This window comes from Eretmochelys imbricata, chromosome 24, assembly GCF_965152235.1.
Source record: "Eretmochelys imbricata isolate rEreImb1 chromosome 24, rEreImb1.hap1, whole genome shotgun sequence".
Taxonomy (NCBI): domain Eukaryota; kingdom Metazoa; phylum Chordata; order Testudines; family Cheloniidae; genus Eretmochelys; species Eretmochelys imbricata.
The window spans coordinates 4,500,889-4,527,681 of record NC_135595.1 but is presented as its reverse complement, the minus strand read 5'-3'; the positions used below and the strand labels follow the sequence as shown (position 1 = coordinate 4,527,681).

General features: G+C 54.1%; 1 protein-coding gene across 1 annotated transcript; it reads right to left on the bottom strand.

The window, feature by feature from the left end:
- Nucleotides 1-8,922: 8,922 nt before the first annotated feature.
- On the bottom strand, nucleotides 8,923-26,281 carry CRABP2 (cellular retinoic acid binding protein 2). Its single transcript, XM_077841322.1, has 4 exons — nucleotides 26,212-26,281; nucleotides 11,535-11,713; nucleotides 9,737-9,853; nucleotides 8,923-8,973 (listed from the first exon to the last, which is right to left on the bottom strand). The coding sequence occupies exons 1-4, from the start codon at nucleotides 26,279-26,281 to the stop codon at nucleotides 8,923-8,925; spliced, it is 417 nt and encodes a 138-aa protein (XP_077697448.1).
- Nucleotides 26,282-26,793: the final 512 nt, after the last annotated feature.

Here is a 26,793-nt window from a genome sequence, read left to right as displayed (position 1 = left end):
TCTTCTAGCTGCTTTCGATGCCCTTGGTCTTGAGTCTATTCTCAACAGCCCCAACCGGTGCCAAAAAGGCAGACAGACTTGCAAAAAGTTTCTGATCCCGGCAGGCGCGTGCGACACAGGCCGGCTCTGGTGTCCCCGGGCAGAGCGCGGTGTGTCAGAGGAATGCACTCTGTCAACGTTCCCTTTCCAAGGAGTCTTGCGAAGGGTTCAACTCCCAGCCGGTATTAACATAATAAACAACCCAGGAGGAGGAATTCTCGTTTGGTTAACCAACAGCAGCGATCTCAGTGCCAAGGCTGACGGCAAGTTCAGTGATGCACCCAGGTTAGCAGAGAGCCCCGACTGGGGTAGGGGTTAGTGGTGCTTTTCTGCATCGCGTGGGCCCTGAAAACATGCGTCAGAGGCCTGGCCATCCCTCAGAGAAGCATGTGGCCGCTAATTTATGCCCCGGGCATGTGCACTGTGGGCCTGATTCTCCCCACACTGCAGGGGACACAACAGGAGTGGCTCCATCAGCTTCAGTGGGTTTGGGATCAGGCCCCGCGCCCCCAGAGTAAAATCCTTGAGCTGCTGGACTCACCGGAGATGCGCCTGATTGACACCCGGGAAAGTCAGAGCCCTATCAGGCCTTGTGGTTTCGGATTAACTCTACCCCCAGAGTAGAACCATCCTCTTGGTCCGCTCGGTGGTACCAGGCAACACAGACACATTTTAAAGACGGGCCTCGCAACAGAAACCCACAGACCCAAACCTGCTTCTGCCCAGACCCAGCGCCACATTGTCTGTTACCCATAAGCCTTTGGGGCCCCGGCTCAGTGCATTCTCCGTTACCCAGAAGCACCAGCCCAGAACCAGGGGGACGATGCCTCCCCCCTGCTCTTTTTAAGAAAAGAAACATAAGCGCAGAATTCATGTCCCCACAGATTTTTGTTCCCCCACAGAATAATAGATTCTGCCGGGGAGGCATGGCAATTACACCTTCCGCCTGCCAGGGGCTGGTGTGGTGCCAGAAGAGAGGGCAGCTGGCTCATTGCCAGAGCAGCCAACCGCGGAGAGGGAGGAGATGCTTTGGCCTTGGCCTCCCCACTTCTACAAAGGTTCCAGTACCCTTGCCCAGAAGCCCCCAGAAAAAACAGGAGGGGAGTCTTGTTTGCTTCCAGCTGTCCAGTTCATTAGCCTTCAAATGGGCATAGTAAGAACAATTCACATAGCAAGCCGCATCCCAATCCAATAACCCACTTATACAACCCTGGAGTCACGAGACGCTGGAGTTAACTTTACAGGCTGAGTTCAGCTCCAACGGAGTTGAAGTCAGTGGGGTCTTTCGGGGGTAAATAAGAGCCGAATCAGACCCTACATTTAACATATACCAAGCAGTCACCCGAGAGTCACTTTTCATGAGCATTTCAGGAATAGCTATTGTCTTTATTCGCTTCTCTGGCATGTTTCATCTGAAGATCTCCAAGTTCTTTCCTCTACATTAATTACACCCCCGCCCACTATGAGGATACCCCCTGTCCCACTAAACACAGGCACAAGGAGGCGAAGGAACATGCCCAGGACAACAAAGAGGAGGGACTAGAACCCAGCAATTCCCCCCACTCTAGCCCCTTGCCAACCACTAGACCATACTCCCCTTCCAGAGCTGGGAATAGATCACATCCATCCTCCTGATTCCTCAGCCTGCCCGGTCTAACAAATATTTAGATCATGCTCCTCACCCAGATTGGTGGGGTGGGGGGACACAAAACAAAAACCAGAAGTTCTGGCTCCCAGTCCCCACTGCTCTAACTACTAGACAACATGACCCTCCCAGACCTGGGGAAAGAACGCAGGTGTCCTGGCTCCCCGCCCTTGCACCCATTCCCTCCTCATGTCAGGACAATGGCAGTCAGGAAATCATCTCTAGCCTTTATTTTCAGGGAAAGTGCATCTGGCACACACCCTGGGAGCCAGGAGAACCTCCCTGATGTAATCTTTAAAGGGCTGGTTCTTTGTTCTCATCCAGTTTCTCTGGCATAATCTGGCTTTGATCTAACTAAACATGCCTCTGTGCAAAGAAAACATGAAGACGGATGCAATTATGAATGGCCATTCCCTCCCTGCTCTGAGCTAAGTACATTTTATTAAGGCAGAATCACCAAGCCACAGAACACACAGAGCCCTCACCTCCGCATATCCCCCAACATACACCTACAAAGCCTTTACTTGAAATGGGCCTGAAATCGCAATATTTCTATTAAGAAAGCTTCCCCAGCATGTGGAAGAAGAGGGTGACTGGATCCATCGCTTTGGTTCTATTAGCCCTGGAGACAGAGAACACCCAGGGCTGAAATGTGATAAGTATTTGTTTTGGGTGGGGTCACCAGATGGCGCTCTTTCACATAGTCTTACAAGTTTGTTTTCTTGGCCGGTGCGTGAGCAAGATTTTAGTCTTGGAAGAAACACTGCATTGGGGTTAATTCTGTGATGCTGTTTCTTCTAGGGGCAGTTCTTCCATGTAACAAAGGAGTTTGCGCTCTGCCTTAATCGCACTAACTAGAGTCAATTTTGGGGTGCAGAGTTGCTCCCTAGGCCCTGGGGTGAGATTTCTGAAAGAAGGGATGGCCCAAGTGCCATTTGCAACCACCTCTCTTCCGGGTCTAGACTATAAAGTCTGAACAAGCAAGTTTCACTAAGCAGATCCCCAGATTCTGCCTCATTAACTTCTCCAACAAGAGATGAAGATGCAAGGCTGCCTGCCCCATAGACCAGAGGGGAACAACAGTACAACAGGAATTCGTGAACAGGCCACTTGTCCGGTTTTGAGCCTGTTTTTCTCTGGTTCAGCTGGTGTCCGGTAGCATGCCTGGAGGATGCCATTTTGAAGAGCATGTCCCCACCGGCAACACGACCTTGCCCCGCAGGATGCGTCCCAGGTTGCTGCGGGGGGTGGGTGGGTGCTCTTCAAAATGGCATCCTCCGTGCAACATGACCTCGCACGCACCAGGCTTGATCTCCTGTGTCTGGCAGAGACCTGTGCTCCCTGCTCAGCTCTGCAGATGTTATTAAGAACCAGCCCAGGATGCAGTAAAGCTGCTCCAGGAGGGCGTTAGCTGACTCTTTAGGGGCACTGAGCCCTCCACAGCTTGGACTCTGCAGCCCCTCTGTGTGCTGCGAATTAAATCTCCTCCCTAGCTCCCACCCTCCTCCCCTCCCCCAGCAAGGAAATGTGGAATGCAATCCCCTAGGGCACTGGGGCAAAGAAAGCCCAGGCTTGAGGCTTTACAGAAGGCCTGTCAGGGTGTGGGGGGAAGGCACAGGCAGGCAACCGGCCTTTCAAAAAGGAAAGCGATTCCCACCGTGACAAATGGTTTAATTATTTCAGAGGCCGCTTCCGAATGGGAGAGCGCAAAGGCGGAACGGGCCCCTGTGAGAGCAAAGGGCAAACCCCTGACAAAGCAGCAGCAGGAGAGAGACTGGAGGGTCAGGAAGATGATGCCTTGGGAGCTGGATTCCACAGGGTTTGGAGGGTGTGTACGCAGCCCCCTCCCCATGCCGATCTGGAGCGAGGAGGTCACATTATTGTTTCACCTGATTGGGCCTGAAACCCACAAGCCTGAAGGCCTTGGGGAAGGAGGGAGGGAGTTGCCAAGTTTGGTTGGACATATTCCTGGAGGTTTCATCACATGACATAATCTTCCATTACACAGTAAACTTTAATTCTTGGGGCCTCCTGGGCAATCCTGGAGGGCTGGCAACCGAGGCAGGACATCAGAGCTTTGGAATCCAAACCCAGACCCAGCTGGGACTGTTGCAGCTGCCCTCTGAACAGGGCAAAGCGAAAGCCCAGTGCTGAGCACCCTGGCAGCACTGGGGAGAGGACAGGAGAATCCTGCCCCAGTCCCTACGCTGATGGCCCCATTTGCAGGCGCTCAGGTTTCCAAGAAGTCTCAGCTCCTGTTTGACATGTGCCTGGAAAAATCCCCTTTAAACTCAAACCGCTGCTCAGTGCGGCTATGGGGGCTGTCCCCAAATTCTCTCTACCCAGCCGATTCACTAAGATACACCTGGCACTCTAGGCACATGGCACAAACTTTACAGAATTCACAGCCAGACAGAGGATCTCTGTCCAAAAGCAGATATTATCCCCAAAATTTAAATTCCTTCCCCCCCACACACACATACCAATCCATAGGATTTGCCATCACTTAGCTCTTTGGCTCAAGATACTGAGGCTTGCGGGGCAGCTTTGAAGGACCTGGTTCAATACCCAAGATTCAGGCATTACATTCCCCATCATCATAGTCACCACCAGAGCATGTGTGAGCCCTTAGTGCTCTGTTTTATACCCTGCAGGGGCTCCCATCATGCTCTGCTCTTAAAGGGGTACTCTCACCTGCCAAATTCTTCCTTCTTTTCCCTCTGGGTAGTAGCCACTGGTACAAGGAGGAGGGACAGAATAGAGTACACTGATCCAACATGCAGAAGAGCTGAAGAAAGGCCTGGATCCTCACCGGGTGTAAATCAGCCTTGGTCCATCCATGCCAATACCAATTTACAGCAGCTGAGGATCTGGCCCACTGCCAACCAATGGGGCAAAGAAAGACCGGCGCCATTTCAGGGAGCCCGATCTGCTCGGGAGTCAGGACTTCGGACGCGGACTGTGGTGTGGTGAGGCTTTTCTCGGTGTGTCATCTCCAGCAGGATGCTGCAGTCCGTGGAGTCCCAGCCCAATTCGAGAAGGCAAGCTGACTCCAGCAAGCTAATAAAGAAGAGGAACAACCAGGGAGGATTGAATCAGATCCTACTCAGAAGCGCAGCCTGGCTGAGAAGCGGGCAGGAATCTAGTTGATCTCGGGCTAACAATGCAGCATTTGTGTCTTTTCCCCAGGCGGTTGGCAGGGCTGGTATTAGCTGAGGCTTTTCGGCACCCTCTGGGCCCCTGCGTGGTCTTTGATTGTTGTTACGCTTCGCGCCAGCCGGGCTGGAAGAGCTTGTGTTGTAATTAGAATCAAAGGATGTGATTTTACAGCCAGGGGTCCCGGCCATGCCCAGTCCAGGAACCAGAGAGTAAACAGGGCAGGAGGAGGGGAAAGAAAGAGATTGAAAGAGCCTCTCATCCCTTGGGACATTTCAAACCAGGCTGAGAAACGGCTCTAGAACAGGGCGCTGGGCGAAGGAATTGTTATTACTGGGGTTCCACCAGCGCCCCTCCTGAGAGGGGGACCCTGGTGCACTAGGGGCTGTACAAAGTCCCTTCCCCAAATAGTTCACAGGCTACAGCCGGAAAACCACAAAGAAAGGATTACAGTATCCCCATGTCACAGATGAGGAACTGATTAAGTGACTCACATGGGCAGCCCGTGGCCCTGGGTCACAAGGCCCCCCTCCCTCTCAGAAGGGGGTGGCAAGTGGAGATGGGGCGGGGGGGAGAGACAGCCCTTGCATTGCTTCTTCCACATACTGAGCACAGGACTGCCCTCTGCAGCATGTCCGCAGGTGCATCGTCCCATCTAGGTCGAAAGCGCTCAAGCTTTCGGTGCCATCATCGCGTCTTGCTCTCCGCCTGCTATCTAGGCCACACGTTCCCTTCCTTTAATTCCACCCCGTTACTTTGAGCGGGAACCGCTGCCTCTGTCTTGGGGTCTCCCATCCTTTAGATTCCCAGGAGCATTTCCCTCCCAGCTTGGGGCTGCTGCTAGGCTAGGTCCCCAGCTGGTGTGAATCGGTGCCACGGCACTGACTTCAGTCTGGCCCTGAAGGAGCATGAAACTTGGCATCATCACAGGAGCAACCATTCCAGTTCATACCTGAGCTGGGCCTGAATCTAGAGCAGGGGATCCAAACTCACTCAGGTTTCGGCAGGTGACAGGAGATCAGACCTTGGAGCCCTTGGGAGTGGCCAGCCCATCCTGACCTATCTACTTCCACAAGACTCCAGGCTTTGGTCACCTTGGCAGCTTTTACACCACCCCCCTAGCCATAAGTCATCACTATACGTGATGCTGCCAGAATTGTGTAAAGAGGCATCAAGGCTCCCGGAAAGAGGGCAAGCGGAGCTGGTGAATTTCACGCCCCCCCAGTGATTTCCAGGAATGACCAGGACAAGGCATACGTTCATCAACCGTTTATTAGAGAGAGTTGGGTCGGAAGGACATTGTGTTCCAGGCAAGATCCAATGCTGCGCAGACCCACAGGAGACAGGCTTGTTCACAGTTTCCTTTTTAATAAAATATTAACAAATAAATACTCAGTAAAAGTTGCAACGACTGAGAGAGGAGAGAGAAAGCACAAGGCCCTACACGGGAAGAGGAATGCATCTCAACTAGGTTACAGCTGCTTCCTACGGGAATATGAAAAAATATTCTGTATAAAATAAAATCAATGCCAGGTTTTTTTAAAAAAAAACAAAAAACACTTTCCACCTTGAAACTTGAAACTCTTGCTGTCCAGAGGGATGCAATGCGGGAGGGGGGAGGTGTCTCAGAGGGGGTGAATTACCCCTATGCACAAGCCTACGCAGTAAGTCACATGCAACGCAGCATAATGTTAATTTTACAAAGCCCAGCCCTCCAAAGGACCAGTTATGTGAACCAAGTCAATGAAGAACAAGTCCCATCCAATTCCGATACTTCAGTGCACCGGGAATCACTTTGCAGATGGTCTGCAGGACAACAAGAAAGCAGTGATTGAAGAGGAGAAGGTTGCCAGGGGGCGTAAACCCGGCCCCAAATATTTTTTTAATTGAGCAGGGTCACGGAGGGGGCGCACTTTAAGTACTGTCTTACCAAAGCTGCTGCTCTCAGGTTGTGATAGACCCTCCTACCCACCTACACTTTTGTCACGCCCCCTTAAGCTCTGGGTGCATTGTACCATACTGTCATTTACACAGAGTACCTACTGTCATTTGGAGAGGCTCGGTTTTACAAACTTTTCAATTTTATGGACTCCTCAGTCTCAATTAGGGATTCTACTGTAACACGGGGGAAAAAAATTTAAATGAACGATTTGTCACTCCAGTTGGCCATTAAAAAAGGCCATTTCTTGACCACAACAAAAAGAAACAACCCTTCTTGTTCCCAAAATGTCAACCAGGTGTTGCAGAGGCCAAGCTAAAATCACTGCCTGCCCCCCCGGTGTAATGTACCTCCGAAGACAAGGCCGGCTCAAAGGCAATGCACCAATTCACTCACTGACACTCCATTTTGAATGGTGTTTTTGGTGGCACATATAAAACCACAAGAGAGCCCTGAAATGTGCCCAGCGGGACATTCCCCATGCGCTGTGGATAAGGGCTTTTCAATGCAATGAAAATGTTTGGGGAAAAAATTGTTCAAACATTTGAGGTTTTATTGAAAAATGATTTTTTTTTAAATGAAAACCTGAAATGTTGTGTCTGTTGATATGTTTCACACGGGGGCGGGGGAACCCATCCTATGCAGCTCCTGGTATTGATCACCTGAAATGGGTCACATGTGGGAACTGAAGCCAGGATTGGAATATCTGAGCCTTTGGGATGGGCTGTTCCTATTAGGGGAGGACAAAGCACCTGTCAAGGTGGGTTACAGAGAGGTAAATTCCATCCAGAGAGAGAGCAAATAATGCAGGGGCATGAAAATCAGTGCTCCATTTGCCCACAGTTCAAGTACATTCAGAGCACGTCACTCTACAATCCAGGTGCCTTTGGGTTCTGCCCTACAAGTAGCTTCAGCCCCACTCTAGAAGGGAATCTGATCTCCTCAGCGCACAGCTGCTAAGCTGTTTGTCCCATGGGAACGAAGATCTTGTCTACACGGGAAAGTTGCACCAGTTGAACTGAAATCGGTTTTAAAACCAGTTCACTGTAACCAGGGCAAACCCCTGCCTGTGGATGCTCTTATTCCGGTTTAAAAGCATCCACTAATGGGTTTGTGCCGGTTTAAATTCACGCCTTTAGTTAAACCAGTGCAACTGTCAGAGGGCCTCCCTGGCTGGTGTGGAGCTGGGGTAAGGACTCTCCACCAGCCCTGCTCCCAGAGAAGAGGAAATTGGGGTGTTGCCAGCATGCAGTGCACTACAGGTACTCCCTACATCTGGGAGGCTATGGGGGCAGAGCACAATGAAGAGCAGCCCTGGGGCTGCTCTAACTTACACCGTGGGCTGGGCACAGCACCAGAATATGAGGAGGCCAAAGCCATCTTAACCCATTCCCCCACATCCCGGCTCCACGTGCAGGAATGGAATAACCCAGAATCAGGCCTTGGGGATACAGCGCCTGGAAATGCAGATGTGTCTCGGAACTGCCAAGCATTTCGGCAGCTGTTGGCTAAATCAGTGAGGAGTGGCTCTCATTGTCTCAACCCGGCTCATACTCCAGGGGCCCCAAAATCGTCCAGAAGTGACAAAGCAGAACCCTCAGCCCAGCAAGTCCTGGGCTGCCAGGTTTGCTCAGCACATGGGCCTGATCCAAAGCCCACTGAAGCTGATGGAAAGCGGGCTTTGGCTCAGAGCCATCTCTGAGCGGAGCACAGACCAAGGTGAGCATTCTCCAGGGCCCACCGTGAGCTGGCTGAGAGAGAGCCCCTTCCCCATCATGGCACAAACCCGGCAAACCCGCTGTCACTGGGAGTGACAGCTTTGTTAGCGCCATCTCTAGCCAAGGTGGGGATGAATACATGGGGACCCTCCGTGTCACCCACTTGGACGAGGGGCTGGGAGGAGTTCACATTGCTCTGTGGGCTGTCTTAAACCATCTGTGCATGGACAAAGAGAGGCTGGGGGGGGAGAACGAGACCGGCTGACAGTGGAATATGAAGTGGAGCGACGCCGCTAGCCTGCATCATGTAAACGGGATACTCTGGAGTCCAGCGGAGCAGTTACTGAAGGTCGGCGGAGAGGCTGCAATTGACGAGTGGGAAGGGGGCGGCGCCAGGAGTACCCTCCGCTGCCCAGCGGGGCGTATCACTCCCTGATGTAGATCCTCGTACAGACCACGTCGTCGGCTGTCATGGTCTGGAACAGCAAGAGGGGAAATGAACGAAGGGAGCAGACACCAGAGACGACTACTCAGAGCCGGGTCACTGAGAGTACGTTTACACTGCAGTGTAAGCCCACCCGGGTGCACAGCACAGCATGGACTAACACCCTCCCCCCCAACCCAGGGCCCTATGTCCTGTCACCTCTGCACCTCGGGCAGCCATTTACACCAGTGCCAGCTGGGGGGTGCGGGTGTAAACGACTGCACGAGGTGCAAGATACTGGAGTCAGACCCTGCCCCTCTTCCAAAGTCCTGTCCCAGCATGCACTGGGCGCGACGTGACCCCTGGGATGGAGTCTCTGGGCGGGGAGCTGTTGGAAAGCCCTGGCCAGTTCAGCACACTGGTTGTTTGCAGTATAGGCAGGATCCTCTCCCAGTACAACCAGTTGGGTTGGGCCTCCTTCTTCCCAGAATGCATTGCTTCAGGCAATGCAGGTGCCCCGGGCACTCTCTCCTGGGGCACTATGGGATCGCTGCCCAGGCTGCCCCAGAATGCACCAGCCAGGCCGCCGACCCACAAACACAGGTGACCCAGATGGTCACCGCTCAGACGAAAGCGTCAAAAGCTGGTTACAAAACACTGTTGCAGCTGTAGTGTAGACAGGAGCATTCACTCCATGGGCAACCCTTGCACTCGCAGCTGGAGCTTAACCACCCTGCGCCAGAAAGCAAAGGGGGTTCACAGCAATGGGGGGCAGTGGGGAGCATTTAACCCTTTGCACGCAGAGGCCAGCCTACCAGAATGAGTTCTCCATCGTTAGTCATTTCCCGGGACCAGGCGGTCTTGGGCCCTTCCCCCTTCAGCAACCTTTGTTCACAGACCATTTTGTTCTCACTTTCCCATTTGGCCAGGCTCTGGAAGGAAGAAAGAATGGAGAAGATCAATGCAACCGCATTTTCAATCCCAAAGCCTCCACCACGCCCCTACTAGCCCAGCGGCAGACAAGGCTCATCCATCATGCACTAGGCAGGCCCAGCCCGTGACAAGAGAGAAACTGGCAATTTGTTCCACACTCTAGTGCGGTCTGACAGTTGCGTGGGCTCATCCGTCACCCGGAGGGGCGCTGGGGGGCGGGATGGGATGGGATGGGATGGGATGGCGAGGAAGAAAGGAGCCCTCGCCCCTTCAGGAGGAGGGAACGGGCTGCTAGCTGCAGAGGGAGGAGCGCGTGTGTGTGTCACAGTGAGCGACTGCAATCCAGTGTGTGTGTCTGTCTGTCTGACACTTAGTCCGTGTGTGTGGTGTCACACCAAGGGACTGCAATCCAGACTGTGCGTGGGACACACAGTGAGTCAGAGTCCAGATGTGTGTGTATGTGTCTAACACTTGTTCCGTGTGTGTCACACCGAGTTTGAGACCGGGACCCGAGGGGTGTCACACAGCAGGCGTTGGAGTTCAGGGTTGTGTATGTGTCACACTGAGTAAGCTGCCCCTTTAAAACACTTTGATCAGGGGCATAAACCAGAGCAGGTAGAGCTCCCCCAAGACCGCATGGGGGGTGATGTGACGAAAACCTCCCCAGAGCTCATGGCCAAAGACGGGGCAGCCACCCGGCAAGGCTCAGAGTCCCCAAGAAAGAAGCCAAGCCGGGACACAGTGGGAAAACCCCTGTCGTATTTGTCCTGGCAGGGAGTGCACAGAAGGGTCTTCGCATACGACGAGCGGGAGGAGGTAAATAGCAACAGGGATTGGCCAGAAGCGTCTCCCCCGTATTGATTAAGGAGGGAAGTTTGCTTGGATATTTATTAGCGTCTCCGCTGCCTGGAGATGGGAGCCAGGAGGATCACGGGACGAGGCACGAGGAGGCCTCTGCCACCCTTGCGCTGGGGCTTCTACGGCGCCGACTTGTGACCCATCACCCTCCCGGGCGGCGCTTTTATCCTCCGCCGGGACACCATCTTGTGATGTGTCCCTCCTAACTGGGGATCCCTACGCCACCACCACGGCTCCCCGAGGGACCATTTGACCCCTCCTCGTTAGCAGAGGCAAAGGCTGAGCGGTTGTAGAGGACATGGCCCTTATGGCACAGGATCAGCCCTCTTCTGAGGATGTGGGATGCCCTCTGGTGACTCAGCACTCCCCAAGGGGTATCCCTGCCCCATCGGCATGGTTACCAGAGGGACTATTTTCCTCCACCCCATTAACAGAAGCAACAAAGGCTGGGCCACGGCGAAGAACTTGACCCTCACGCTACAGGCTCAGGCCTGAGCTTCCTTGACTTCTGGGACGCCATCTTGTGACTCATCACTTACCACGGGTATTCCTACGCCACCGAGAGGACACCCAAGGGACTCTTTATCGCCTCCCCATTAGCAGGAGCAAAGCGGTGGCCAGCTGGGCGCCCTCCTGCCACCACTGGACTCATGGGGGTCTTGCCTGGGACTTCCATGGGGGTAGGATCAGCCCCTCAGCCAAGGCCTGAGCTATCCAGGGATCTCTCTCTGCTTCCCCCCCTCCCCCAAATAAAATAAAGGGGACTTAGCTCCAAAATGCAGGGGCCGTGCAGCCCCAGCTGCCCGGAGCAGCTCGCCCTACCTTGCAGGGGCGCCCGTCCACAGTCTGCTCCTCGAACTCTTCCCCGATCTTGAAGTTGATCTCGGTGGTGCGCACCGTGGTAGAGGTCTTGATATAGAAGGTCTCGCCGTCTTGCTTGATCTCCACGGCTGGCTTGGAGGCTGCAGCCACCGCGATCTTCCTCAGCATCACAGTGACACCTGCAAAGGAGACGGCGTCAGACCCTCTAGTGCAGGCCTTCAGCAGGAAAGAGGGACAGGCTGCCCACTAGGGTGGGGGCTCCCTGCTTCACGTCTTTCAGGCTGCCATGCATAGCAGAAATAAGTTGGGCTAGGGGATCAAAGCACTGGACTGGGACTCAGGACATAAGCGTTCAATTCCCAGTGCTGCCACCAACTAACGCTGGGCAACTCGCTCTGTGCCTCAGTTTCCCCCATCTGTAAAAATAAGGCTCATAATTCTTCCTTGTCTGTTAAGACTGAAGTCCTTGGGGCAGAAGCCGTCTTTGTCTGTGCAGCGCCTGGCATGATGGGGGCTTTAGTCTCACTTGGAGCTTCTAGGAGCAATTGTACTACAAATAGTAAGTGGGGACAGAACTCAAGTGCTCCTGAGCCACCTGCACTAAAGGAGAATCCCCAGTAGCAGTAGAGGGTTTATGAGACAATGTTGATCGGTCCCAATTCCCTCCAGTAGGGGGCAGTGGCAACATACACAACAGCAGCTATGTTACAGTAGAAACCTGAGGGGGGCGGAAAATGGGGTGGGAGACAGAATTCTTGTCGCCACGTTACTTAATCTGCACAAGAGACGGAGAGGGGGAAATGTGAGAAGACGCGCGGTCTGCCAAAGACAACAAGGGGGATCTAGTCCTAGACAAAGAGATGTCACCTTCCTCTGGGGACAGCTCACCCTGCACTGTGGGAGAATGAGGGCTTTGTTAGCCCTCAGGGCAGAGCTGGCGGTGGGAACCCATACAGCTCCTCCCTGCAGCTTGCAGAACGCCGGAGCCCGGGACGGTGCTGCAGATCGAGGGGTTAGTAACGGATCGGGGACGCTGGGTTTCTCTTTATTTGCCTAACAATCCACTAGCCCTTGATTCAAACCCCATTAGCCATTCAAAAAACAGAACCTAAGGCTATGCTGCACTTCATCCATGTAAACACCATCCACTTCAATGGGGTCACTGCTAATTTGCACAGGAGAGGCAGCGCAGCCTAGTGGGTAGCACACTGGCCTGAGAAACAGCAGGTTTGGGTTCTGTTCCTAGCTCCAACACTGAGTGTGTCCCTACCCTTCTCTGTGCCTCAGTTTCACCAGGTATAAGTGGGGGGTAATGAAACTGACTTCCTTCGTGAAAGGCTTTGAATCTACTGGATGACAAGAGCTAGGGAGCGTGGCTGTTACATTTGGGTCAAGCCAAGCCATCTGACCCTAAATCCTCCCAAGCCCTCGAACAGCTGGGATTCTACATCGGCATGAACCCAGCCCAGAGAGGTTAAGTGACTCTCCGAGGGGAAGAAGGGAAGTAATGATCTCTCCCTCTGGGAATGTTTTATTGTTTCTGAAAAGGCTCTTTTGAAACCTGAAGTTGTTCCAAGTTCCAGAGGCTGCCAGTTTTTACTTTATTTTATTTTGGGGCTCATTGATTATTTGATGCAAACAGAGATTGCTGTGGTTTCATTAAGGGCGTGGTAAGGTTAGTCCTCTTGTAAAAATTGCTTCATGATGTTAGGTCATAAAAATAACAATTCTGGCATGTAACAGATCGTCTTTTATCCTGCATGATCTCAGGGTAATGGATATACTTGGACTGCTTCACTTGCCAGTGCACTGGGGCCATGTCTGGGGTGGAACATGGCAGCTGTTTAACAGCATGCAGCAATGCTGCACAGGGCTAACTCAACCTGCACGGAAATGCAGCCACTTCTGGGGTGGGCCATGTCTACGCTTTAGCAGCTCACAGCAATGTTACGCCTCACAGCAATTCAGTGGAAGTGAGGGAAAATACTCCACCTCAACAAAACTCCAGGGGGAATTTTAGGGAAGCCAGTACAGCCACCATGACTGGAATTTGACAACAAGGCTTGTGAAAAGGGCTATAGGATACTGAGTAGCCAGAAGCAGGAAGGGTCTTGTTTTACATCTCATCTGCACCATCTCACCTGCATCAAGCTGGGGAGTTGGGCTCAGCACTGACACATAGGGAAGAGTGCCCCCTACTGAGTCACCCACCCCGCTCCCTGCTGCACAGCGCCCCCTAGCGCCTCTGTGCTCAAGTACAATGAAGCCACGCCTGAGAACTCGGACTAACGTCCAGAACAGAAACCCGAGCACATTTCCATCTTCAAAGCACTTTCCAGACATGATTACATTAACCCTTTAAGCCCTGAGAGGTAGGGAAATAGCGCCATCCCCATTTTACAAATGGGGGAAACTGAGGCAGAGAGCAGTCAAGGCCCAGATTTTCAGAAGCAGCCTCTTACATTGAGTGCTGAGCCTGAGATGCATGGGCCCTGATTTTGTGAGGTGCATCGAGTTGCAGGTGCTCAGCACTTTGGATAAAACAGGTCGCTAACCCTGGGCACCCTATAAAAATAAGGGCCCGATTCTTGGTTACACCAAGGCCTCTTAAACCAGCTAAAAGGGCCTTAAAATGGGTATAAGTGAAGTCGACAGAGTACAGCAAAGGGGCCTCAGTGTAAATAAGACTCAGAGTCTAGTGCCTCCTTGTTACCCAGTCATAATGAGCCCCCCCCCCCGCTTACCAAACAGCCTCGCTGAACCCATCATCCATCATGAGACTCCGCCTCCCCCCTCCGGCAAGCAGGGAGTGAGACGGAAGCTTTGATGTCCCAGGAACCAAAGGGCCGGTTTGTCTTCTCAGAAAGCTATGTGACATCCCTGCTCCATGCACTCCCCTTCTTTGTCCTCCGCTCCAGTCCCAGGGCCCCTCTGTCCTCCACACCACATTGCTCTGCTGTTCCCCTGGGCTCCTTCCCCAATGCAACAGCCTCTTTGCATGCCCAGGGCTTGTCTACACAGGGAAATTGACCGGAATAGACATCCTAGTACAGAATAAATGTGATTTAATTCCAGGATAATTCTGCGCTTTGGAAGTGAATTAAACTAACACAAATTAAGGCTGTTTTTATTCTGAATGAGAGAGTCTACAGCGGGGTTTAATCTGGTTTAAATGTGCACTTTTGGTTAATCCATTTGAATTTCCCCCAGCAGACAAGGCTATCGGGCAGGCACTGGCTGAGATTCTGTGACCTGTGTTATAGCATTGCCAAGTCTCCAGATAGCTGTAGCTCTTCTTAAATCCCCAGCCCCTGGAGTCCTGTGATAACGTGAGACTCAGGCCTGATCTACACTCAAAACTTAGGTCTACCTACCAAACCCCTAGTGTAGACACAGCAAAGTCAATAGAAGAATGCTTCCGTCAACCTAGCTACCATCGTTAGGGGAGGCAGGACAACCCCTTCCACCATGGTAGTCTGCATCTATTTGTCCCTCCATTGTGACTCTCAACACCCACCCTGCTCTTCCAATCTTGGGCTCCCCACCTACAGCTCTGCCGATGCCCCTCAATCCTGGCCCGCATCGTTCCCTGCTCTTCCAGCCCGGGAGCCTCTCCTGAGCATAGCAACTATGCCAAAGGGTGAGAACTAGCCCCTGAACCCAGAGGGCTGCAAAGATACCGCCCCCCACTCCCAGCTACGGAGGTGACTAAAAACAGTTCCAGGTCACCTGACATCGAGACGTTGAACAGAGCCATGCACAGACTCTGAGACACCCTCCAGAGCAGACTGCCCGCACCAGCTCTGAATATTTTCCACATGCACCCCGGTATTGGGCTTAGCAATGCTATTCCACACTCAGAGACCCCGGTGCCGGGCCGAGAGCTCTGGGAGCAGTTGTTGCAGAGGGTTGGTTTTGCCTCAGTTCATGCAAAGTGTGAGCTGGCGGGGGGCTGGATGGCTCAGGGGATGTTGCTTTCAGACACCTCTGCATCAGAGCTGCTCCGGCCACACCGTTGATCTGTCCCCTGTGCCAGGGACTGGATGCAGGGAGGGTGCAAGACCTTTGCACAAGCTCCACACAAGCTGGGCAGATCCCCAGCGCAGAGGGATTCTCAAGGCATCACCTACTTTGCAGCCCCTGTACGCCACCAGAGGGGTGTGATTCTGATTGAGAACCAGGCTCACTGAGTCTGAAGATCAAGGAGACTGGCCCCACGGACACTGTTGTAACCTCTGGGGAACAGCCCACTCTAGCCTGACCAGGACTTCGGGGTAACCAAGACAGAGGCTGTCCCCTAGAGAATCGGTCCCGGATCTTGCCCTGAGCCCAGTGCATGCTGAGGCAGGGCATTGGGCCGCCCTGTGGGGATGCCCATGCAGCGCAGATGGGATCAGAGATGCTCAGGTTCGCGTCTCGATGCCAGGAGTTAAGGCACTCCCTAGAACATCCCAGGTGTCGTCTCACATCCTGCCTCCGGGGGCTGCATGAAATGAGTTCTCTGGGTCTCAGCCCTGTGGGCCATGTGACATGAACGGTGGGCGGGATTGCAGCCTGGGTCAGGGGCTCTCAGCCCATGGGGAGCAGAACACATAGTGTCGGGGGGTCACAACGCTCCTGCTTTTCCCCCATGGCTAAGGAGAAGGGGGATGCCAGCTAGATGGGGCGGGGGGGTAGGTACAGAAGAGATGGAGAACTAGTGACCTACATGGAGCAAATTTGCTGGGTCTCAGCTTGGTTCCTCAGGGACAGATGTCCCCGGGCCTGCTAAGAATGGTGCCACCCCCGTGTTAGCTGTCTCAGCAGATGGATGGGGGGCTTCCCAGGGCTGGGACCCAGGGGCTGGGGGAAAGCCATACGGCTTCTGCCTTTGACCCCCTTATTACAGTGAGTAACCGAGGACTCCTGAGCTGCCGACATGGACGCTCCCACCAGCACAAAACCCACTTAGATGCACTGAAGAGGACCTCAGCATAGGCCCCTAGACTCCCCCCTCTCCTGGACTTCTGACCCCGGTGGAGAACGGGTGCGGGCGGGCAGGCTTTGGAATGTAGGATCTCCCGCGTACACACACAGCCTGCAGCTCATGACAGGACCAGATCCAGCTTCTCCGAGCGCAAAATGCTCCCTGCCCACCCCAGCGCTCCTGCTCCGGGAGCTGGCCCCACTCCAGACGCCTCCAAGAGGCTGCGTTTCCCTTCGGGCTGGGGCGACCCGCTGGAGGACGCAGCACCAGCCTCGGGATACATTGCCCCTGGCTGGCCGGCTGATGGTCCTTTGGCACCAGGCATGGGGAGAGAGAGGGTCTGATCCAACAGGCTGCTCCGGATGCTGAATCACTAATAGTTTGGGGAGGGGAGCGTGAGACACAGGAGCCATGTGGCTCTGCAGTTGGAGAAGGCAGATGATGCTGATGCTTGAGGGGTTAAAGAGAGTGATTGTTCCACCCCCGGCTTCTTGGGCTAGGGGTGAGCGAGTGCAAGACCGAATCAGATCCCCAGCCGGTGTAAATCAGAACAGCACCGCCGACCGGCTGAGGATCCAGGCTGCGGTAGGCAGAAGGGCTTGTAAACAGCCTAGAATATCCTCTGTGTTACTTTGCCCCCTGCATTGCTAGCTGTGGCTGTGGGGGTGTGGGGAGCAGAGAACAGTTGGCATCTAATGAGGAGTGAAACCAGCAGCTGGGACCAGAGCTCTGAGTTCTAATCCCATCTCTGCCACTGACTCATTGCATGGCCTGGGGCAAGTCACTTTTCCCTCTCTCTGCCTCGATTTCCCTTCTGCCAGCCGTACAGAGGTGGTAATGATACTGAGACACCTTCCCAGGCAGCTGGGAAGTTTAATGCTCAGAAAATGATGTGATATCCATGGATAAAAGCTTATTATGGATGGAAAGAGAATTTATCTTGCGTGACAAAGACATTAGACAGGCAAAGGAGGGTGTCAGATCATCTCCAGAACAGTCAGATCCACAGGAAAATGGGTAGGTTGAAACAGAACCCACTCTTCACACCACCTCTCAGAAAGGGTAGGCCAAATCTATGTACTTAGTTCCCCTCTCTGCACAATGAGGCTACTCCCATACACCCACTTCTGCAATGCCCAGACAGGTGGGTTCTCAAGTCCCCAGTTGTGAGGCTTATTAGGGCAGGATCAGAGCCCTGACTTTCCATGACGGAGCCTCGTGCTGCAGAGATATAACAACCCCAGCTGCAAAGCAGCACCGTGGATGCTCTGTTTGGGTGCCAGCTGGAGTTTAAATTCCTCTCCGTTATTTGCTCTCAGGGCTTGGCTGTTCATGGGATAAATTTGCTGAATAAGGAAAAATAAGAGAGGGGAACGTCCTGGAGACACAGATCCTGGCAATCCAGCCAGCAAGATGCTCCATGCTAGGGATGGGTAAACTCTTTATTATAGCTAGTACAGTAGTGCCTGACAGGCCTTGGTCAAGATCCGAGCCCCACGGTGCCAGGCGCTGCACAGACACCCAGCAAGAGACAGCCCTGCACCAAAGAGTTTGCCATCTAAATAGAGAAGACAAAACGACACATACAACTCCCCCTGGCTCTTCTATAAAGCTCTCAAGCCATAGATCTCAAAGCGCTTTACAAAGGAAGTCAGTGTCATTCTCTCCATTTTACAGCTGGGGAAACTGAGGCACGCAGGGCCAAAGTGGCCCACACAGCGTCATCCAACAGGCCAGTCACACAATCCCACTCTCCTGAGCCCCCGTCCAGCTCTCTTCCCACTGCTCTGAAGTGAAACCAGAGTAAGAGAAGGCTGGTTCTTATTTTACAGAAGAGGGAAACTGAGGCACATCAGAATACAGTGACTTGATGAGGGTCACACAGGGAATCCAGGGCAGAGCAGAGAATAGAACCCAGGTCTCCTGAGCCCCGGGCCAGGGTCTTGCACCACAAGACCAGCCTTTATCAGTGCAAAGACGTGAGCTGCTATATATTGACTGGTTAGCCTGAGCTGCCTGCTGACCATCCCCGACTAGGGGAGGAGAGATGGGCCTAATGTCCCTCTGATCTTGCAGGGGAAGAGACAGTCAGTGACACGGGAAGCAGAGGGGGAGGTGACGGGTTTTCCCCAAACTTTTATCACGGTGACATATCTGCCCGCAATCAGGGCTCCATTTTGCCACGGCTGCACCAACAGAGCGAGAGATGATCCCTGCCCCAGAGAGCTCACCGTCTGACAAGACAGCCCTGGGCGGGGCAAGGTTGATTAGCTCCACATTACAGATGGGGGAAGTGAGGAATTCAGTGGCTTTCCCCCGGGGCACCCAGGAGGTCAGCATCCAGCCTGCCTGTGATTCCGTGGCCCAGAGACATCGGGGGACTCCCCATGTAAAATCTAGCCCATAGAGCGTGGATTATTCTTGCAAACTGGAGGGTGGAGTGGGCAGCTATGCCCCCAGCTGACCGATGCACCAGCTGCTTGGGTCTTGGAGAAGGAAGCCAAAGCCGTGATTCAGAGGCAACAGTGCAGCTCCTAAAAATCTGCCTCCTGCTGCTTTCTCGTTGGCGCTCACCTGCCGTGGGTCCCGGACGCAACGGGATGTCATTCTCCCTGCTGCTGCCAGACTCTATCCACCCCGAATGGCCTTAAAAAGGTACTAGGTCATCGCTCCGTCTGCACTTAGCTACAGACTGAGCCAAAGTCTTCACAGCGCCTTGATGAGTGGCCCGGGACGCAACGGAGCTGCAAATCCCAGCCCTGCCGCTGGCCCCATCATTATCTGGTTTACTCCAACCGGCAATGACTTGGTCATGCTACAGCGGCCCGGAATCCCAATCGTGGGCTAGCAAAGATCCAGGTTGTACAGAACAGGAGGCCCGGCTCACGGGAACAGCTGCATTGTTCCCCGACTAGTCAGAGAGATCGCAGTGCAGAAGCAGGGCCACCCTTTGGGTGCAGAAGGCCACAGTTCAAATTCTTGGCTGTTTCTTCTCCTAGTCTGATGCCCCAGGAGCCAAGGCGTGAGCGCTGCCAGCCGAATAGACCGCCCCACCATTGTTCAGCATTCCCATCTCCTCACAATACGGGCCTGTCTCCGAGCAATGCAATGCCCTGGAAGCTGCCCAAACCTCGTGCATAGGTCATTGTTCCCGTTGCATTCCACGTATTGTGCTGGGGCACCAGGTTAGGAGCTCGGGTTAAGGGTGCCAACCTCTCTCCCTGGAGCAAGGAAATTCAGCGCTGGCTTCTGAGCCGTAGCTCCCAAGATGTTTGGTTTGTGCCCCCCGCCCTCACCATTTCCAGGGGGCAGAAACCAGACAATTCTTGTGCATCTCGGCAATGCCACATGACCCACGCTGGTGCCTGTGGAACTCATTGCCACAACGTACGGCCGAGGTCAAGAGCTGAGCTGAGAGGACTGGGCACGTATATGGATAATGAGAACATCCAGAGTTATAATGGGAAGGGTTTAAAAGAGGAAACTTTGGATATAAATCCTCAGGCATCAGGGAGGGAAGTTTCTCTGTGGGTAGGTTATCCCATGAATGTCCAGTAGAGTTTTCTTTGCAGCTGGCCACTGTAGGCAGGATACTGGGCTAGATGGATGCACTGGTTTGGCCCAATCTCGTAATTCCTATGTGCCTCTCTGAGAAAGCTCAGCTCAGCCAGAGACTGGTCTCAACCAATAATTAGAGGCTTTCTATTCTGCTCTGCAGCTGGATTGAACAAGTTACAAGTTGGTGAGGGTGAGCTCCCTGCACGTCTGGGTGAATTCAAACCCAGATGTGACATCCCAGTTCAACGATTTGCAGAAAGAACTGCTCACTCTGCGAGTGTGGCAGGGGAGGGAGATCAGGTCTCTTTAGCAGCATGGCCAACCCTTGTGATTTTTATCACAAGCAGCACAACCTTAGGTGTTCTGCTTAAAGTCCCAGCTCCTGGAGTCATGTGAGGACCTCAGCTTTCATTTTTAAAAAAGGTCCTAGCCCTCATGCATGCAGGAAGAAGCTTGAAAAAGGAAAGTGGACATTACCCTAAAAGTTCAGACACCAGAAAGCAAAGATTATCGTTTTTAAAAATCTCATGAATGTTTCTGTCAATCTCACTAGTTCTGGAGTCCTGACTCATGACTTTCAAACTTGCAGGGTTGGCCGGGATGTTTTAGCGGCCCCTCTTCCCCACAACTGGGCACCGAGATCGAACAAACAATTGTGACTTTTCGAAATCTTGACTTCGTGCATTGCAAGTGACCCTCATAAATCCCAGAGTTTGCAACATTTACACCTGGCCTGGGCTGCCTCAGAGACCCTCACACAACAGCAGTTTACTACTTCAGGAAGCGAAATCGACTAGAAACAAAGGAAGGAGGAAACCAACTAACCAAGTTCAACTACCTAACCTTAGCAAAAGCCTGGGAAGCAAGTCCGATCTTTAAATTTTATGGCTTATTATCTTGAGTGTCCCCTTTATAGCCAGCCAGTCCCCCCACAAACCAGTAGGTGCCAGGAGCGATCAGCTTTGTTTAGTGCTGCTAAGATGCCAGTGAAATCCCGCACCTGATAAAAGTCGGGACCCCTGTTGGTTTTGTGGGAAAGCCCAAGATTTACTCGATCAGCTGGCAGATTTATATTTCCTCTAAGGTTTCTCCAGCGCCTGTGAGTTTCAGCGTCGGCAATTTGGAGACAGGGAAGGGGGGGTTGTGGGGGGAGAGAACCAAATGAAACATAAGTAAGTGATAATTATACTGAAGTATTTGTTACATATCCTCTAACCTGGAAAATATTCTGCTCCCCTCGCTTCTCGTTTCACCAAGACAGGGTCAAGCGGAGGGGAGAGCGGGCGAGCTCTGGCAATGGGGGCTGTTTCGCCCCACTGCCTGGTGAGGGTTTGGGAGGAATCTAGCTGGGCTGGTCACTGACTTTTGTATTTCAGGACAGATTCTCCAAAAGGCCCAGAACCCAGCAGCTCCCATTGTTCTCCGCAGTGAGGGGGAGGGCATTTTCCTTTGTCCTCAGTGGGGGGAGGGGGTCTTTCCATTGTTCTCCAGTGGTGGAGGGAGGGAGGAGGAGGGGATTTTTTCATTATTCTCCAATGCGGGAAGGGGAATATTCTCCATTGTTCCCCAGTGGATGCTCCTGAATGCTTAGGGCTGGGAAATCTGACCCAAAAGGCATTTTCTTACACCCGGGGCCATTTCACCTTTAAGGGGCCGGATCCTGTGGAAGGCGCTTGAGACCTCACTAGCCCTGGAGCAAGGGGTTTCCCCAATTTTAAATTCCCAGGGTGACACCAGGAGCCCAGATGCCCCTGCCCTACAACATCCCCCCGACACACACACACACTCCCACCCCACCCCAAGCTGTCCTCACTAATTGTTTCCTTCTGGAAGGACCCCCAAGCCAGGCTGGCTTCACACACAGCTTGGCATCTCCTGCCCCGTTGCAGCAGCCTGGATCCCAGCTCCCACACAGCCACTCCCAGCACAGACTTTTTTGGAGGGCGGGGCGCCTGTGTCTTGAAGAATGCTCTTCCTGCCCCCCATCCCCACCTTATACACACACACCTTGCACAAGCTACAAGCTTGCACATGCCCCCGCCCCAAGGGCTCTGAGCCAGCTGCCCCCACTTCAGTGCAGCTCGTGAGGAGGGGACCGAGTCTCGGAGCTCTGGTCAGCTGACTCGAGCTCACTGGGCTCGGGCTGTGGGGCTCAAAACTGCAGGGTAGATGGTCAGTTTCCCCTCACAGGGTCTCAGCGGCCAGGCTCCAGCCAGACCCTGAATGGCTACACTGCACTTTTATCGCCCTCAGCCCAAGTGCCATGAGCCCACATCAGCTGACCCAGGTGAGCCCCAGTCTTTGAGTGCGGTGGAGACAGACTCACCCGTAAATACCTGGGGTGGGATGCGTTGTACCACCGAGGCTAATGTGCCGTGCTCCTTGGTCACCAGTGGCTAGATCACCTGCTCAGGTTTATTCCTGTCGCTCTGATGCAGGTTTTAAGCTCACAGACATTTAGTGCCACCACTAGACTCTCACACCTTTCAGATCCAGAACTCCAGGGTCCAACAACCACAGCCGACCCAACCAGCAGCACTTATAGCGTGGCCAACAACGCAAAGGCACCAGGGCCCCCTCTCACATGACCAGCAGTTGCCTCACAGAGGGGGCTTCTCAAAGAGCAAAGATATGCGGGGATCCTGTTAGCACAGCCACTTAAGAACTCCTCCTCATCCCCTTGGCACTTTTCAGCCATAGCTCACCAACCATTCTGCAAAGGAGATAAGCATCATTAGCCCCACCTTATAGATGGGGAAACTGAGGCATGGAGCTGAGACATGATTTGCCCAAGGTCACCCACCAGGCCACTTACAGAGGCATGACTAGACATCAGGTCTCCTAAACACCAGCCCATTGTGCTATCCTCTAGGAACAATCTGCCTAGACCAGAGGAGGGCAAACTATGGCACGGGGGCCACATCTGGCCCTTCAGATATTTGAAACTGGCCCTCAACCACCCACTGGGGAGCAGGGTCCAAGGCTTGCCCTGCTCCGGAGCTCCAGTTGGGGAGCAGGGTCAGGGGCTTGTCCCGCTCCATGCATACCATGACTCCGGCATGTCCCCACTCCGGCTCCTACATGTAGGGGCAGCCAAGGGGCTCTGCACACTGCCCCCGCCCCAAGTGCTGCCCCCACAGCTCCCATTGGCGGGAACCATGGCCAATGGGATCTGGAGGGGTAACGCCTGCAGACAGGGCAGCATGCAGAGTTGCCTGGCCAGGCCTCCATGTAGGAGCCGGAGCAGGGACATGCCGTTGCTCCTGCACTGCCTGGAGCCTGCACCCCTGACCCCCTCCCACACCCCAACCCCCTGCCCCAGCCCTGATCCCGCTCTTGCCCTCCAAACCCCTCGGTCCCAGCCCGGAGCACCCTCCTGCTCTGCAGGGACACATGCGGCTTCCCAAACTGCATCCAGCAATGAAGGCCCGAGAGCGGGTGCCAAGAGCTACAGCCCATATATAAACACACCCCAGCGAGCAGCAAGGGCCGCCCAAACACTGCTCAGGGTCGGTGGTCAGAGAAAGACCAGAGCTTTCTGCAATCAACTGGGCGTGACAGTCACCAGCAGCCCCAGAGCCAAAGTGCACACAGGGGCTTTGGGGAAAGTTCAGAGGCGCAAGGCAGGGCTTAATTTGTAATGGAAGAGGTGCCGGGGCTCAAGCCATTTTTTTACATTCATAACTGATGCAGCAAGCCCAGAGGTGCCGGGGCTCTGAACTGCCTGGCCCAGAGGTGCCGGGGCTCTGAACTGCCCGGCCCAGAGGTGCCGGGGCTCAGCCCTGGCACAAATTAAGCATTGCTGGAGGAGAAAGTAGCCTGGAGCAGCGGTCTGAACAAGGGACTGCCCGTCAGGACTCCTGGGTTCTACTCCTGGCTCTGTGAGGGAAGGAGAGTGCAGTGAGCAAGTGGCAGAAGGTCTGTGTTTTCTTCCCAACTTGGCTGCTGACGAGCTGTGTGACTCTTAGGCAAGCCTCCCCCCCCAACTGTGCCTCAGTCTCCCCATCTGTAAAATGGGGATAACCATACTAAGGTGCCGTTGTAAAGCACGGGGAGATCAGTGATTAGATGGGCTGAGCCTTGTTAATAATTCAGGCGGGTCTCACCACATCTCTAATTTATAAGGAAGCCTTTTTTGGCATGGGGGGAGGATTATAGATCGTTATCTAAAGGGGCTTTCACATTGGCTCCTGCTTGTTTGTTACAGGTGCTCCCCGATCACCCACACAGTCCCTACAATCCCCCTGTTACAGGAGAGGGTGGGTGAGGGTCTGTGGCCTGCGATGGGCAGGAGGTCAGACTAGATGATCACAATGGTCCCTTCTGGCCTTAAAGTCTCTGAGTCCATAACAACCAACAAGCAGGGAGAGTATTGTCTATGGTGGCAGGGGGCACGAAATGGAAGCAGCGCACTCCCCCCCCCCACCTCCTTGGAGCCCCTAGACTTTAGAGGGGCTGAGTGGGGAGGAGCAGTTGCGACCCCAACTGAAACCTCACAGATATAACAAGAAGGGGGCTAATGAGCTGTGCCAGGACCCCAGATCTCGGCACACCCCTGAACACTGGATCCAGTTGCCCGCTCCCTACAGTATCGCAGGGTTTTTTTTACCCCACCCCTCTCTGCAGAATCGAAGCACCAATTCGTTTTGCCTCACAACCCCCTCTAGGAAGCAGTGTCGTTCGATGGGGGAAACTGAGGCACAGAGCCACATGCTCCCAAAGTCATAGGCTGAGCTCATCACTGAGCCCGTCATGAGCCCATCCGAGAGTGCGTCGCTCCCTCGCATGCTCGCCCCACTCAGCATTTACTCACTTCCTCTGCAGCTATGTGGGGCTGGCTGGAAAGTCCCATCTTCCTCCTGCCCCAGCGCTGACGGGGTGCACAGGAGAGAAGAAGCCGGCTGGGGATCAGAGCTGAGGCTGGACAGACCCTCCCTGGGTGCTAGGCGGAGCACCCTGCACCCATGCATGGCAGCAATCGGCCAGAGGGTAGCACTGGGCTCTGCCTCCCCTGGGGGAGAATTCCAGTTCAATTCCCAGCTGGTCCAGCCGGCATCCCAACAGGACGATCTGCAACAGGGCCAGTCCCAACCTGACTGTCTCCTGCTGCTGCTGCCTGGTAGATCAGACAGGGCAGGGGGCTTGGTGTGAGAAGGGCACTGGAAAGGGAGGCTGAAGGACAGAACCAGAAAAAAAGAGGTGAAGAGAAGGAAAAAAATTCCCTGCCCCCATCAGACAGTTTAGTCTCCATTACAATAGTCACTGGGGCCAATTCTCCACTCACTCCCCAGTGATTTTTCAAGGGCTACTCCTGATTTACACCAGTTTGCCAGGAAAATCAGGCCCATTGTTGCTCAAAGTCACCCATGAGTCCTGAGGTTCGGTATAATCCACCGACAGGCTCCCTTCAGTTTCACCCTGGGGCCGGATCCTGATCTCCGTTACGCCAGTATAAATTCAGAGCCACTCCACCGAAGTGACTCCAAGATTTACACCAGGGGAAATCACAGAGAAGTACAGTAGCTCCCAGATACTTATAAGACCTCAGGGCTGGATTTCTGGTCTCCGTTCCTCCGAGTGTAAATCCAGAGCGGATGTACTCAGTGGAGTTACTCCAGGTCCGGTGTAAATCCAGAGCAATACCACTCAGCAGCCTGACCCCTGGTGTCAACCCAGAGCAATTCCGTTCAGGGGCACCAGAGAACGTCCAGAGCAACTCCACTGAGGCCAGCCGAAGCAGCCGTGAGTGGTGGAGTGACTCCGGATTTAGGCCAGCGGGAGTGAGATCAGAATGCGGCCCCGGCGGGTCAGTTTCCTACACCCCTCGGAGAGCCCATGTCTGGATGCGCTCCAAGGAGCCAGCCCGCTCCCTGCCCCAGGGGGTGATGCCGGGTTCATTTCGAGCAGCTGGCTCGTCTCACCTCACCCTGAGTCATCGGTTATTTCTTTCCCCCCACCCCCAGGCTCGGGCTGGCCTCCGTGCTCAGGGATCCGGGGGGTGGGGGCAGGTGCTCAGGGATCGGGGGGGGGGGGCAGGTGCTCAGGGATCCGGGGGGAGGAGGAGGCAGGTGCTTAGGGATCCGGGGGGAAGAGGGGGCAGGTGCTCAGGGATCCGCGGGGGTGGGGGGGGGCGCAGAGCTCCCACCGACTCACCCAAAGCTTTCAGCAGCTCCTCGAAGTTCTCCGAGTGCTTCATCTTCCAGTTGCCGGAGAAATTGGGCATCTCGAATCGGGAGCAGGCAAAGCAGCCGGGTGGGGAGAGAGAAATGCACCAAGCAGCACCTGGGGGGGGGTGATGGGGGGCAGAGCTTTTGCACGGGCTATTTCCCTACTGACCTCCTGGCCCCTGGCCCCTTTGCTCTCCCCTAGCCTGATAAAGGACCTGGCGCCCCTTCCCCCAACCCCTGGCTGATGGACCCCCACCCCCTTCTCTCTCTGTCTCCTAATGAGGCTTCCGCTGTCTGCTCCGGGCTGCCCCACACAGGAGCCTCCTGTCTCCCTCTGCTCTCCGGCGCTTTCTCCCCCATCCCTTTATGTGTCATGGCATTGCTCAGCCTCTCTGTCTAGTCCCTCCCCCCGGCCTCTGGGAGGAGAGAAAATGTCTCCAGGCTCACCTGTCTGGGGGGGAGCCACTGATCCCCTCCGCCCCCACACACCCCTTGCAAAAGAAAATTCCGTTTGGGTGTCGCTTTAAACAGCTGGACTTTCCCTGCCTGCCCAGTTAGGAAGCAACCC